Source organism: Molothrus ater, chromosome Z (assembly GCF_012460135.2).
Source record: "Molothrus ater isolate BHLD 08-10-18 breed brown headed cowbird chromosome Z, BPBGC_Mater_1.1, whole genome shotgun sequence".
In the NCBI taxonomy this organism is placed as follows: Eukaryota; Metazoa; Chordata; class Aves; order Passeriformes; family Icteridae; genus Molothrus; species Molothrus ater.
Window position 1 is genome coordinate 45,890,493 of NC_050511.2, and position 15,281 is coordinate 45,905,773.

A 15,281-nucleotide genomic window follows, 5' to 3' on the forward strand; every position below is an offset into this window, starting at 1 on the left:
TCAAATATTACTTCGAAAGAGATAATAATGGGTTTTGTCCCCAAGTGTCCCAGATGAGTTTCACTAGCAAGATATTTTTTCAGAGAATCAATCTCTATTAATCTATTTATTTCTAAGTGCATTCACTTTAAAAGGTTCAGATTTAGTCTGAGATTCCCACAGCATTCTCCTGGCAAAATGGTGTTTCTATGGTGCACTGTTCACTTAGTAAAAAACTGTCAGGATGGCCAGAGAGTGGTGGTGAATGCAGTTACATCCAGCTGGGACCACTTGCAAGTAGGGTTCCTCAGGGTTCAGTTTTGGGGCTGGTCCTTTTCACTGATACCTGGATGAGTGTGTCCAGAGAAGGGCAATGGAGCTGATGAAGGGTCTGGAGCACAAGTCCTGTGAGGAGCAGCTGAGGGAGCTGGGGTTGTTGAGCCTGGAGTAAAGGAGACTCAGGGGAGACCTTATGGCCCTCTACAGCTGCCTGAAAGGAGGGTGTACCCAGGTAGGGGCGGGTCTCTTCCCCAGGTAGCAAGTGAAGGGTGAGTGGAAATAATCTCTAATTCCTCCAGTAAGATCTAGACTAGATATTAGGATTTTTTTTAATTTTTTTCCCCAGAAAGAATTGTAGAACATTGAAACAGACTGGAACGGGGAACTAATGGGTGGAGTCAACATTCCTGGAAGTATTCTAAAAACACTTGAATATGGCCCTCAAGGACATGGTTTAATGGTAAGCATAGGGGGGAGCTACATCGATGGCTGGGCTTGAGGATCTTAAAAGTCTTTTCCTTCCACGATTCTATGATTTGTCATGATCAGTCTCCACAAAAAAGAGGTTTCTTTGTGGCTGAGGGGTGAATGTCTGATGAGTGTCTGCTCAGGTCTTGATAAGATATGGAAACCTGAAAATGTGTCTCAATTTCAATAATTTAAAAGCAAGCTGCTAGATATTGGGTTTGTATATGCAGAAAATTCACAGCTTATCCAGCTATGAAACTGATAGTCCCATATCAGCCATACACTGGCTTCAGGTTGATGATACACATAAACAAATTAGAAATGATCATACACATACTTTGGCTATCTTCAGCAAAAGTAAAGTGAAAATTTAAACAGATTATGAAGTATGATTACCTTAATTACATTTCAGTACACATTATCCCTTTTTGTGCAGACTGGCTTTTCTTGGGTTTGGCTTTTTTTGACCAGCAGCTGAAAAAATTATGTTCTATTATCTGTAAATTTAAAGATTTTTTTTATTAAAAATTTAATAGAAATGAACTATACTTTCAGTCACACAGTTGTTGCTTCTGATGGTCTAAACATCTCATAGCCCAGCTGAAATGTTCACCACACAGGTTTTAAATAAGTCTTTTTCTAATTCATAATATGCTCAGCTGCTGCAGCTTGAGTTCCCAAATACATTGTTATATCTGACCCTCTCATACAAAAATAGTTTTTTCTGAGAAAAGCAAATCTCAAATGAAAAAATTGTTTCCATCTCATAGCACGAGCAGAATTCAGCTTCTCAGTACCAAGGGCTCAGGAAAGCATGGGTGTTTGACATCACACGTTCCAGCCATTTGTCTTTTTCAGAAATACTTTTACCACCTATCTCAAACTGTCCGTAAAATCACAGGTGACAGGCTGTAGCAGAGTTATCTTCAACAAGGAAGACTCCAGTGCAGTTACATTCTTGATGTGGGGTTTTTTGGTGGTGGTGGTGGGTTTTTTGGGTTTTTTTTTACTGAAAAGGGGAGGGTCAGTTACAGAAGAAATAAAAATCTCAGTTGGGATTTTTTAACTGGGGATGTTTATGGTTGCCACAAACTGCCGGGGATCCCAATATACAGAATAGCCTCATGCCAGCATTGTTCAGTAGCCTTCATTTAAAACAAATTTTCAGAGAGAGCTTTATGGACCCTAGATCATCCGTGGCACTTCAGGAAGAAAATGAAGTTAACAAATTAAAATGGACTTAATCAGGACCATGATGAGTATCTTTCCATCCAGACTTTCATTTGGAAATTAAATATTTGCCCCAAATATGTAGTCCATGCCACCCCTGCTGACAGTGAAGAGAAGGATCTTGCAGAAGGGCTAATCATTTCATTCTTTCATCCCAGGATCAGTGTCTGAGAAATAAATCACTAATGCCTCTTCATAACTGGAGAATTTTTTAACTCCAAAGACCCTCATGATGATTTCTTTTTTTGTTTTTCTCTGGAGAGGATTTTACCTGACAAAATGTACTTTTTAAATGGGAAAAGGTAGATTGCACCAGCCTAACCACTGGATTTTTTTTTTTTTTAAATAAGAAAGCAGAAGCTGTTTAAAAATAATCACTTACCTCCATTGCAAAATGAAGCCTTTCAAAATCCCTTGCTTTCATTCTCCAGTATCTGGATCTTATCCCCAACACTTGTCTGATATGATAGCTCTGATTCCCTTAAGCTGTCTGTTTCTTGGGGAAACCAGTGAATGGTATTTTCTTGCCCTGTTACCTTTGTCAAACACAGACCTGTCCTGGAACCTGAAGCACATGGAGAGCCTGCCACTGAACTCATAGGCTGCAGCAGCATTAGCATGTGTCAGTTTTAGCAGTGTTGGGCTCAAATTCTGAGTAGGTGTTCTGGCACATAAATAATATGGCCTGATTCTCCATGACAGTCCTGTGGCTGCTTCTGTTAGTAAAACACCCCAAAAAAACTGAATGATCAAATAATGGTCCTAAGGAAAGGTAGGTAAATGGGTATTGGGTTTTCCTATGAGATGTATGGTAATATCTCTTTCTAACGTGATGCAACACTCATGCTGAACACAACAGCTCATGATTTGTGCCTAAGCAAGTAAAATGAGGCTTAGCTGTGTGGAACTTGCCATTCAAAGTGTTTTGTTGTATATATTACAAATTCTGGATCCTGAGATAGATTTCATGTCATTGCAAATCAGTGTTTCACATTTTTTGTCTTATGATCCAAACATATTCTCACTACACCATAGCTAAATGTCCATGTTTCTTTCAAAGGAGTGTTGTTCTGCTCTTCTTAAGGAAAATTAATTCCTAGCAGCAAAACTTGTTTAAAATTTGACAATCACCTGTACACATCAAAAGTCATCAGTGTTTCTGATAAATGAAACAATGAGCATATTTATTTAATAACATCCATGTTGCTCCTCAATTCTGTTACCATTCTATTTGTATATGAGCTACCATGCTTTGATTTCCAAATGTAGCCTGATAGAATTTCACAGGAAAGCATTGCAAACAATTTATGAAATCACTGGGGTTTTTTATTGGCTGTGATTCCATTTTAAAAGAACATCATACCATTTACCCACATCATGCAGGAAAAATACCAGTAAAATAACAAATTAAAATCACATTCACAATGTCTCTACTTTAAATCATCTTCAAGTACTGCATGCATCTGAAAGAAAGCTGGGGAGCGTTTCTACTAGAAAATGCATGATTAAGTTAAATTTTTCTCTGTGTGTATGAAAGAGTGAAACAGGCAATTTTTTAATGACAGTACTGAAACATTTTACTAACTCAGTGCATGAAGAAACAGTTATCTTGATAACATATATTCAGAACAAATACAGACAACTTTCAGATACAGAAGACATTACATTTAGATCACAACAACTAATCTCTAACAATGCTTGTTCTAGCACAAAAAGCTTGGCAAAAAGATGTATTCAGCAGCACTAGTATGGTCTTTCTTGATGAAGGAGAGAGGCTGGGAGAGATCTGAGCCAATGTATGATACTAGAAACATAGACAGAGGAACTCCATAGTGATTAAGCACATGGTCTTATGTTTTGTTTTATTCATTTTAAACACAAGAGTAGCATTGATAATTAATATTGCAGTCTGATTTCATATGGCTTTCTCTACATATAAATGTGAGTTCTCAAGGTCAATGGCAAACTAAATCATTTACCCTCCAAATGAGAAGGCCCTTTGACTATTTTTTTACTAACCTGTAAGGTCTTGGAGTTGTGAGGGAAAATGACTGCAGTGTCTAGCCAACAACCTTTCTGTGTAAATAAAAACTAGCTATAAAATTAAAATACCTCATTTACCTGAGATTGAACAGACCAGTGATGCAAATAAAACAATGCCATGAAAGACAAAAAGATATTCAGAATCCAAACAATGAACCATGCTTCTCTTTGGTCTCTTGTTTAAGTGCTTCATCACCTGCTTGAGTGCCAAGGGGAAAAGTGTGTGAGACAATGTTTCTGACTTCCACACATGAGCCAAAGGTGTCTGTGTCCCTTGTAACCAGTTCTGAGTGGGAAGGGAAATAGATGGGCAGAAGAGAAGGGAGAGTGCCTTGCTCTCGAGTCTGTTCAGCATGGCTTAGGCACTTCAGGACTGTGGAATGACTTGAGGAGAGGTCCACTCTCATGCAACGTGCCAAAGTTATATGAGGCAAAACCAAGCAAAACCTATCCAGTACCTGTGGCAGATCTTCTTTCATGTTTCTTATGGCAAGAAAAGGAAAATGGGAACTAGAAGCTCACACCTGGATGAACTCTCTCCTGTCAGTGGAGGAAGGGCTGGTGCGGGTGTGGCTAGTTGAGATGCAGAAGTGATGAAATGGCTGAGCTGGGAAGCCCCCACAATGAAAAAGACTCAGTAAACACTGTTTAATAAACCACCTTTCCTTTCCCTCCTACTCTGTGAACCTGGAATGAGGCCTATATGACTCAGTATAGTGATTCTATGGCCCTCATCAGGTGTTTAATCCAGATGTTCACACACCTCAGGAGCTCAGCTCACAAGCTCCCTGTTCTGAGCCCAGGGATAGCACTACCTGCTTAAGAAATTTTACTGCAGTCTATACAAGATCCTGACTTAGACCAGTCATTCAATGTTACAGCTGCTGAGGCACAATTACCTAAAATGATACCAAACACTCTTCCTTTCTCTCTCTCTTCTCCCCATTTTCTCCCATTTCCCCACCTTCCACAGATGTGTGCACAAACATGCACAATCAAGTTGACAGAGAGACTGTGAAAGCAATCAGCACTAAAATTCTGCAAGGAGAATGCTAGGCAGAAAATTCTGATCCTACATCAGGAACAGTATTTTGTTGGATGAGGAAGGGAATGGGTAATGGGGGCTAGGGAAAGGTCAGCAGGCAAGTGGTAGAGAAAAACCAAAGTGAAGTGGAATAAGCTTATCTTCTTATTTGTTTGTTTGTTTGCAGAGTTCTCCAGCACAAGGCCAAGGGAATATATGAATAGACATGTTCATTTTAGCACAGGCACATTTCTGCTGGTTTTACTTATGTGTTAGAGGATGCGTGCCACAGAGATTAATCAAGGCATTTCAAAAGTATTGATTTCTGTATGTCAGTGATCTATGTTGGGAGATCTAGTGACCAGTGAGTGGCTGAAACGAAGAGCCAGGCTCTGCTTTTTAGCTTTTGGGGATGTTGGATACTCTGCAGCAGAGCATTAAAATGAGCTGCTGTCCCTGTGACAGAAATAGAGTTTCCAATTTTGTGAGATTTACTTAAACAGCCTCAAATTACTAGTTGCAGAATTTGCATGGGGTGAGTAGGACACTCTTCCTAGAAAATGGTAAATTGTTAAACACTACCATGCTGTACCCAAGCACAGATTCATAAAGTGTTCTGGGTCTATTGAAAGTCTCCAGAGGGAAGCAGTCATCTTGCTTTAAATGAAAGTTAGGAGGAAAAAAGTCCCACTGACATTATCCAAATGAGGAAAACTTGCCTTCTGGATAGCCCTTGGCAGCTTGTACTTGAACAAACAAGTCTTTTTCATAGATACAGCCTGAAACAAGTTGCATCTTTATCAACTTGTTCTGACTTATATATCAGTCAAACTTCTTCAGCCTCTGCCTTGGATTCAATAGAAAGTTATGTTTGAAATTATTTGAGAAGAAGCAAGGACTGTAACACCTGAATAAAAATTGTATGAGGAGGGCATATTATATTATTCTCTTCCAAAATACTCTTTTCCTATTGCAACAGATGCTACTGGAAGGTACAGAGCTCTCATGCTCAATTCCTTAACCAGGGTACAGATTTCTTCTGCTTACCTGGAATGGTGATACATGTCTTCTAAAAGATCTTATTCAGGATAATACTGAGATTTTTGCCTAAACTCAGTTGCACTGAATGAGTGGATAGAAAATCCATTGAAGTAAAATGTTAAATTTAGGTACATAATGAAGTGTCTGATATTATCCTCCTTTTTGTTGCCAGCAAGAAAGAGTGTATTTGCTTTCAAATCTCATCCATGTACTTAGGAAATTTTTGTTGTTCCCAGGACAGGGACAAGCAATGTTAGTTCTGCCAGCCAAACCCTGATTCTCCTGACAAGACTATGAGACTGAGATGGTAAGTCTACAGCATCAACTACAGAGACCTAGCCAGATGCAAAATTTCAGGATTAGCTCTTCAGATGACAAGCCAGATACCTGATCACGAGGACTTGTGTTCAAAACAGGTCAAAATATCTATGTATTGAATCTATGTAGGTATTACCAAGTCAACATCTCCCATAGAATTTGGATTTTCTTATGCAATTATGTGATATCTGCAGTGTTTCATTGAGGAGACCTCTGTACCTGTGTCTGCAAAAGGCCACAAAGATAATGGTGAGAAAAAATCTTCTCCCACCCTGCTAGCATCAAGGGATACCACATACTTCTGTAATATTAATTAGCTCCTGCAGAGCACTAAGAAGCATCCTCACTTTACGCTTTTACAGTAGGTAGAGACTGAAACCTGCATTTTACAGGTGAAGAATCTCAGTGGGGCAGAAAATGTGACCTCCCCAAGGCAATGCAGTAATTTAGCACAATAAACGTAATGGATATTTATAGGTCTGCCATGACTAACATTCAGACCACCACACACTCCTACACACTGCAGGAAAGGGTGGGCAGTACACAGCCATGGCAATGTGCTGGGACCCAAATGTCCAACCTGCAAGCACTGCTGGAAACAGGATGGTTGAATATGGCAGAAAGAGAAAGATTGGTTAAACAGAGCAGCAAATACACTTGTCATTGGCTTCAGAGGGGTTGGGGAGGTCCTCTATCAGAGCACAGTGCCCTCCTCTATGGTTTCAGCTCTCTGTACAGCAAGTGCCTGACCAATTTGTTCATTCAAGGTAAATGTATGGCTAATTCCCAAAGTAACATGACTCTTGCTTAGATTCTGAGGCATTTAACTTCTACAGCATCTGAGGGCAGATGATTCACTTCTTCCACAATTCTGAGTGATGTCAGCTGTGTAAGTCATGCATGATTTACTTTCCAAAAGATCTTTTATTTATGTCACAGATGGAATTTAAACAGAAAAGCTCTGCTTCCATGGGAGAACTGAGATATCCCTTCTGAGAGCAGATGTGCTCAACAAAAAATGGCTAATGTGACCCAATCAATAGGAACATTATAATAATGATTAATTATTATCAATAATAAAAATAAGATAATTTAAAAAAATTAAAGAGGCCACTGTTCATACTTAGTGAACACTCGTTCTTGCATTGGATGGAAATGAGATTGTTCCTTTTCTATGCTTGATGTGCTGTATTTAACATACACAGTACTATGGCTTATAATAAAAGTTGTGTAGTCTGCAGCTTTTTAATCTTTACATCCATTCAGAGGCATCTACTGGATGTGACTATGTACAAAATCAAGGAATGGATGGGCAGAGGAAAGGGAAAGAGGCAGTTGGAAGGGAATGGGAAGCAAAGGGACTCCTAGTGAGCAGTAGAGGGCAGAGGTGGGGAGGACTGCGGGATGAATGGCAAGTTTTAAATCCCCATTGGGCAAAAGAGAAATCCTTTGCAGTACTGTTTATGCCCATCTAACAGTCTGCAGCTATTACTTCTTGAACATGTCCTGCAGGGGCCCTGGTAAGTATTTGATGACTGTGTCTAGGATGCTCTCTTCTTCCTCCTCCTCCTCATCCCCACAGCCAGGAGGGATCGCCTTCTTTGGGCGTGTCAGACTCCCTTCAGCATTAGCTTCCAGAGCAGCCTGGGCCTCTGCTTCCTTTTCTTCCTTCTTCTTTATCCCATACTGCAGGGGAGAGATAACACATTGTCTGAATCATAATATGAGAAATAACACATCTGCAGAACAGGAAGCCAGCCATTGCATGTGGTGCATCATATTCTGCAGTAAGAACATCACATATTCTCATTTTGCTCTTTTACACAAAATATCCATACTAACAACCCTCCACTAAGTATAGCCTAGTGGATAGACAGCCTTCACAAGACAAGATGCTGAGATCCCTCAGAAGCAAGCACAGCGGAAAAACGGGGACTATGCAGCCATGGGTCGCTAGTAAAGAGAATATAAGCTCTGTGTTAGTGAAGTGTTAGGGAGGCCTTCTACTGATGTTGATCCTCCTCTTTTCTGTTAACAAGTCTGATGCTTAGGTCGATCATCTGCAATAACTTCGAAAGTCCATCTGCAGCATTTTATGGTTTATAGATGTGGCAAAACTTCAGGGAGAAATTAGTTACCCACAAAAGAAAGCAAACAGGTCAAGACAGATAGTGAAGACAACAATATTTAGATATTCTCATGTGGGACATATCCTATAACATTCATTCATGTTCTCTTTTTATAAGTGGGACAGAAAGTCCTCTGTGAAAATAAACGATCATGAGAAAATCAGCTGACTCATACCATTTGAGGAGAAACACTCTGAACCCTGTGAGTAGAATGAGTACTTGAAGTTTGCTACTTCCACTAAGAACTAGCAGCATGCCACTAAGACATTAGATAAGTAACCAGAATCCTATTTTATGATATTAGATTCAAGAGGCTAGATTTAATACAGGACTAAACATATGCATATGCTGCTCTTTCCATAAGTGTTTTTTGCACTGCTTCAGAGATTAAGGTTATAGACAAGGAAAAAAAAATCAACTCCAACTGCCATATGCAAATCTAGAGCAAAACATCTACCTGCAAGCTATCTTCTGTACTATCGAATCATAGAATGGGTTGGGCTGGGAGGTGACTTTCAAGGCCATCCAGTCCAAGCAGTGAGTAGGAACATTTTCAGCTAGGTCAGGTTGCTCAGAGACCTGCTCTCTTTATTCAGATCAATTCAAATTTCCCAGACTGCTTCCACTTTTTCTGATGACAACTGGAGGTTAAACTTTCTTGGTACCATGATTGTGATGCAAACACAGGGAGTGTCCCATTTCTCAGTGCCCAGCTGAGCTTTAAAGAGACCAGCTGTACATTTCAAGGATGCTTGCAGTCCCCAAGCTCACAGCTCCCTGTCTGGCAGCAGTATTCTTCTGCTTATCCTTTTTACATTTTGAAAAACTACCTTAATGGCTGCTCACTATCAGCTCCTGAGCCACCACCAGTCACCTCACACACACCTGCTCAACTGCTTACAATCCATGTTGCATGAATACACTTGAAAACAACATCGAAAAGAAAATTATATATGATTTCAAAAACATCAAAGAACTAACTTGGTACCATGCACTCAGTATTTTCAAGTACCAATAAAACCTTACTTTTGAATAGACATGAATTAGATGCTATTTTCATTATTTTTTCTTTTCATTTTTTTCCTACTTCTAAAATTAGTACAAACTGTTAACCAGTAAAACCAAAATTGCACTGCTGCATTCATGACTTTCTGATTTCTGAGGCCTGTTGGGTGTGACCTTTCCTCCTTTCTGAGCAAAGGCATTATTTTTTATTCCTTTCTCTGCCGTAATTTATATTTAAGATGACAGCCTGCAAAGTTGAAAGCAGTGGCTCTGACACACTCTAGCTCTCTAAATCAATTCTCTCATGCCAAAATGTTCATTAAGGACATTTGTCTTATAATTTTTATACCTACTGGGTGCTGGTCACACCTGATTTCACGGGAAAGATATTAAAGACAAATGATAAATCCATTCTCATGTGAGACAAAGAAAGAATTTGACCAACTTGTAGTAACAGGTCTGTACGCCACAAAGGAGCTTCAACACAGGACCAGCTACCCGCAGATGGAATGATATGCAGTGCTAGATTGCAGCCAGACTGCCCCATTCTCCCTCTCAGGCCACAGGTAGATGTTTCTAGGTGATTCCCAGTGTAATTTATATGCAGATTCTGTCTTCCTTCACCAGCTAGAGGGGAACAGTAATGGAGACATCATAAATCACAGTAACACACAGGTACCCTGCATGCTTTCAAATCCTCCATCACAAAACAAGTACCAGCTCAAGATGCATTGATCCTCTAGCTCAGGAACAAATATTCAGCTCACAGGAAGGAGTGAGTGGAACAAAACCAACCAGTTATGAGAATCTAGTATTATCATTTAAATTTTATAATATTTTGTAATGCTTTGCATTAACAAAAATGTAAGCTGTGAAGATTCATAGGTAAATGACATACTTTAGGTTTAAAATTGTTTCAGAGGAAATAAAATTATAGAAATGAAAGTCTTAATATAAGAAAAATTTTTAAAAAGTGTCTTTACTTGGAAGAAAATTATTTCTTCCATGAAATCATTTGTGTGAAGTCAACAAATTATTTTTAAAAACATGACTAAAAATAATCTTCCTGGTGCTCTGGTTTCCCTGAGGATAGGAAATATTTCATAACTTTCAAAAAATTTGAGGGATGAGAATAGTTTCATTTTTATTCAGGGTTCAATCCCACAAAATTTAATATCAAAAGCTGTATCATTACCTGCTTGGCCTTAGTCACATATTCATGTCTTCTACTATAAGCAGAATTATGGACCTAACCCAGGAAGATACTGGGTTTTTAGTAAGTCTACCCTCCTGCCACTCATAAAGTTATTACTCTGTGGCCGCATGGGGATTGGATTGTTGTCACTGGGTTATGTTAGAGAAATACTGTCAGCCTGGAGTCCTCAGTCATCAGCTGGGAAGAGTAGGGAAAAAACACCCACGCCCTCACTGACTGGATGTCAGGAAAAGACCAGACTAACATACTAACATACAACATCAGCCTCCTCCCCGTCTCTTTTCTTTCTTATTCATCCGTTTTTCACAAGGCAAAGTAGGTGCATGAACTGGGAACCTTCTGGAAATTTGATATAATGACGGTAAGATTGTAAGGGAGTAGAGGGCTGTTGAGCCAATGGGATCTGAAGCCCAAAATGTGAACCTATCATAAATACAGTTACAATTTCTTAAGATGAGCCAACAATTCCTACTAAAAATGAACATGTTTATCTAGCAAATATCTAGGCCATGGAATGAATAAACAGTAATATCCTAGTCAAGAGACTTGCAGAAGTAATAGCTTGTCTTTGGGTCAGGAGTGGAACTGACTCTGCAGGAAGACAGCGGCAATCAACGTGCAAAGGAGCAGTTTTCCTTGGATGAGATTTGGAACTGCCTACTTAGAAACAAGTAATTTATCTGAAAAAGCTAAAGAACTAAAAAAGGAGGTTTATGGGGGATACAAAGACTACTTTAAGACTGTATGGTGGGACAAGAGAAGTCAGGAGACAACTCTTCCCTCCATGTGCTCTGAGAGCTTGAAACTGGACCTCAGTACAAATATTACTGCATAGGAAATAATATTGTGTGAAATAATACTATGTATCACATAACACTGAGCTTTGTCTTCTGGGAAAAGGTTGGCATGTGAATTGTAGTGGTTTCATCTCTCTTCATGGAATTGAACTTTGCAGTGGTTTTGCACAGCTGCAGGTAGAGCACTGCTGAAACTATGTCCAAACAACTGTGGCAGATACAGCCATCTTTGGAATTACTATTTTATTTACTAGCTAAGGTTTGGAAAGCTACTGAGAGATTTAAATGCTTATTCCTTATCTTGCTTCCTATAAATATTATGGGATATAAACTATACTAACAGCTCTGTATAGTTTCTGTCTGTTAAGTTTCATTCATATTCTGAACCTCAATACAAAAAAAGAAAAAAAAAATAGCCAGACTTCAAAGCATATGGTTAGAAAAGACACTGGAAGGGCAACATGCACATCATTTTATCTCAAGAGTTAACCTGACCTGAATAAATCTTTTTCTTAGACTCCAACTACTGAAAACCTCTCACCTATTCTGGAACTTAAATACCCTTTGCAAATAAAATATTTCTCCTCATGTCTAATGTGATTTGTCATGAAATGTCTTAAAAAAAATCTGGAAAATATGCAGCTCCTGCAAAAAGACTTATCTTTCACATGTCCTTTTGGATATTATTTATCAATTGTGCAAAGTTCTTATTTTTCTCTTCCATTAGCAAAGAGAAAATCAGGCCAATTTAGATATTTCCAACATTAATGCATGGAATTTCCTGCCAGGAATAAATGATATATGTAGGACTGAAACAAACCAAGAGCAATGGGTAGAGTTCAGCACTGACCTTTAGTTCCACAACTGTGAGAGTCTAGGGTACAGAAAAAGACTCCCCTTTTATTTGATTTCTACAAACTTGGAAGTCTTTCTTTGGTCTCTCTGTGAGTGAACAGGCTGTCAAATACAGGAGGTGAGGGTGCTGAAACCCAGAGTCCCAAGTACACTGTTCTCACGACTGTTTAAAGCACAGAGCCTACTTTGATGTAGATCTGCCCAAAAATGTGCCCTGGCTTTTCTTTCACCTCAAATCTGATTTCATTTTGAGCTAAATTTGGCTCCTTTTGCTTGTTTGTTTTTGTTGGTCTACTTGTCTTTCTAATCAGTTCATTCATCCTGAGCTTGATAGTGAGGATTAGTCCACAGAAAACTTGTGGGGGAGCCTTTTAACACATATTAAAGGAGGACACTCTCTTGGTCTCTCAAGTAACCCATTTAAGTGCAAGGTCTGCCATGCAGTGTTAGAATTACACTGACTGTTTCAGGCAACTCAGACACGCTGACCCTAGATAATCTCTTTGCTTTCTGAGGAGTAATGAACAACGAATCACAGCCTGCCATGTGGGCAATCATGCCAATTTCAAGTTGTGGCAAGGAATGAAAGGCATGAGAGAGAATGCAGGGTGTCTCAGTCCATGACACACCAGCAGGGTGTGTGGGGGGTGTGCGTGGGGGCTCTGTGTGGAATGAGTGTAGGTGTGGGCATTTTCTTGTCTCTACATGCTGCTGCACAGCTCTGCTGACCCTGTCAATGTGTTAGCAGAAGACAGCTGATTAATAATGGAAAAGAACAAGGCAAAGTCTGGCAACCCAAACTACATTGTTCAATTGTGTGTGAGCCAAACAGGAGCACAGCTCAGGAGGGAGGTGGCAGAGAGAAAGCAAGGAAGACAATTAAACTTCAGGTAGGGGACACTTGAGATGCAAAGCCAGAGCCTCCTCTCTCCTGGAAAAGATGCTCCAAAACCATCTCCTTGGGGGCTGTCAGAGTTTTCCAGGCAGTTTTCCAGCAGTGATTATTTGTAAACCTCACTCATGTCCTTTGAATCCTTTACCTCAATCAAGGTTCTACTTCCCCTGTGGCTACACATGCCTTGCTACTCTGTGGTAGCTCAGGCTTTCAGCTCTGTCAAAATCACAGCAATTCTTCTTGCATGACCTGTCTTGTTTTAGGTCTTCCAGTATGTTCTTCAGTCTCATCCCCCTGTTTCTCTCAGAGGGCTGTCACAGCAAACACAGAGGCCTGCATGTTTTCTCTTGCACCACAAACATAAATCAGATGCCAATACAGATTTCAAAGGGCTCATCTGATCTTCATTGGCCTCCCATCAGCATCTTCTTCTGGTGACACTGGGTGAATCTAGCAGTCCTTCCTTCTCCCCCCTGGCAATATTGCTGCCTGAGAACCATGCCCCTGGTTTCCGTTTCAATTAGCTGTGGAACTGCAGAACAGTCCTACGGGAATATCCAGTGCCCCAAGCATCCAAGAGTAATGCTACACTAAACAATAGATATGAAATTTGCTTTTCTGCTGCCCCACAACAGATGGAGTGCAAGATAAAGCACTCCATCTGGAGGAGATCAGATCTGTACTCAACAAGTCTTGTTTGTTTACTTTGATTGAAAACAACATCATATCTGTCCACTGTTGCTGTTTAAGTGAAAACCAGAACTACATCAGGTTCCTGATTGCAGAAGCCATCTCTGTATTTTCTGCAAACTCATATCAAGGGGAATTGTTTCACTGGTTTCCATAGAGACCAGTCCAGACAAACCTAGTGAAAAGAAGGGGATCATAGGATTATAGAATGGCTTGGGCTGGAAGGGATCTTACAAATATTACGAAATCATCCCAAACTCCCTACAGGCAGGGACACCCCCCACTAGAATAGTTTGCTTAGAGTGCCATCCAGCCATGGGAGAGAGGAGAGGTGCACCAGGCCGCTAATCATCTTTGTGACCCTCCTCTGGACTTGCTCCAACAGGTCCCTGTCCTTCTTATGTTGAGGAACCCAGATCTGGACACAGAGCTCCAGATAGGTCTCATGAAAGCACAATAGAGGGATAGAATCACTTCACTAGATCTGGTGGCCAAGCTGCTTTTAATGCAAGCTGCTTTTAATGCACAGTGATTTTCTGGACTGCAAGTGCACATTGCCAAGCCATGTCAAAGATCTCATCCACCCTCAAGTCCTTCTCCTCAGGGCTGCTCTCAATCCATTCACTGCCCAGTCTGTATCTGTGCTTGGGATTGTTCTGCCTCAGATACAGGACCTTGCACTTGGCTTTTCTGACCTTCATTGGGTTTGCACAGCCCCCCCTCTCCAGCCTGTCCAGGCACTTCTGGATGCATCCCTTCTCTGCAGCATGTGGCTGCCCCACACAGCATGGTGTCTGTGGCAAACCTGCTGAGGATGCCCTCGATCCCACTGTCTGTGTCACTGACAAAGATGCTAAATAGTGCCAGTTCAACTCCGAACCCTGAGGACACCACTCATCTCTGTCCACTTGGACATTGAGCCTTTAACCGCATGTAGAATCCTAGAAGATGATGCTAAATGTGTATGTCTCAAACACTGATAGCCCAATAGCTGTGGAGCCAACCATGCTGGTAATAACAGCCAAGAATTGTTGGTAGTAACAAGCCATGGGAAAGAACATGACATGGCTGGGAGATGGGGGACATACAGAGGTAAGTGCAGAAGTTTTCCAGGACAAAAATCCTATTCTGGCGCCTGTAGATAAGCCCAACACAGCACAACACAAATGAGGTAAAGAAGTGGGCATGGACTGTAAAGGAGGAAACAAGAACACCCACGACCCCTGACAACCTGTCCTTCATTACCCTTTCCTTTCCTTTCCTTTCCTTTCCTTTCCTTTCCTTTCCTTTCCTTTCCTTTCCTTTCCTTTCC

General features: G+C 40.5%; 1 protein-coding gene across 1 annotated transcript in view; it reads right to left on the bottom strand.

Moving 5' to 3' along the window:
* Window positions 1-3,260: 3,260 nt before the first annotated feature.
* Window positions 3,261-15,281, bottom strand: part of CPLX1 (complexin 1) — a 109,489-nt gene continuing 97,468 nt past the window's right edge. Inside the window, exon 4 of the mRNA XM_036403943.2 lies at window positions 3,261-8,068. Within this exon, the coding sequence (XP_036259836.1) occupies window positions 7,871-8,068 (198 nt within the window). The 3' untranslated portion in view covers window positions 3,261-7,870. The remainder of the gene's footprint in view (window positions 8,069-15,281) is intronic.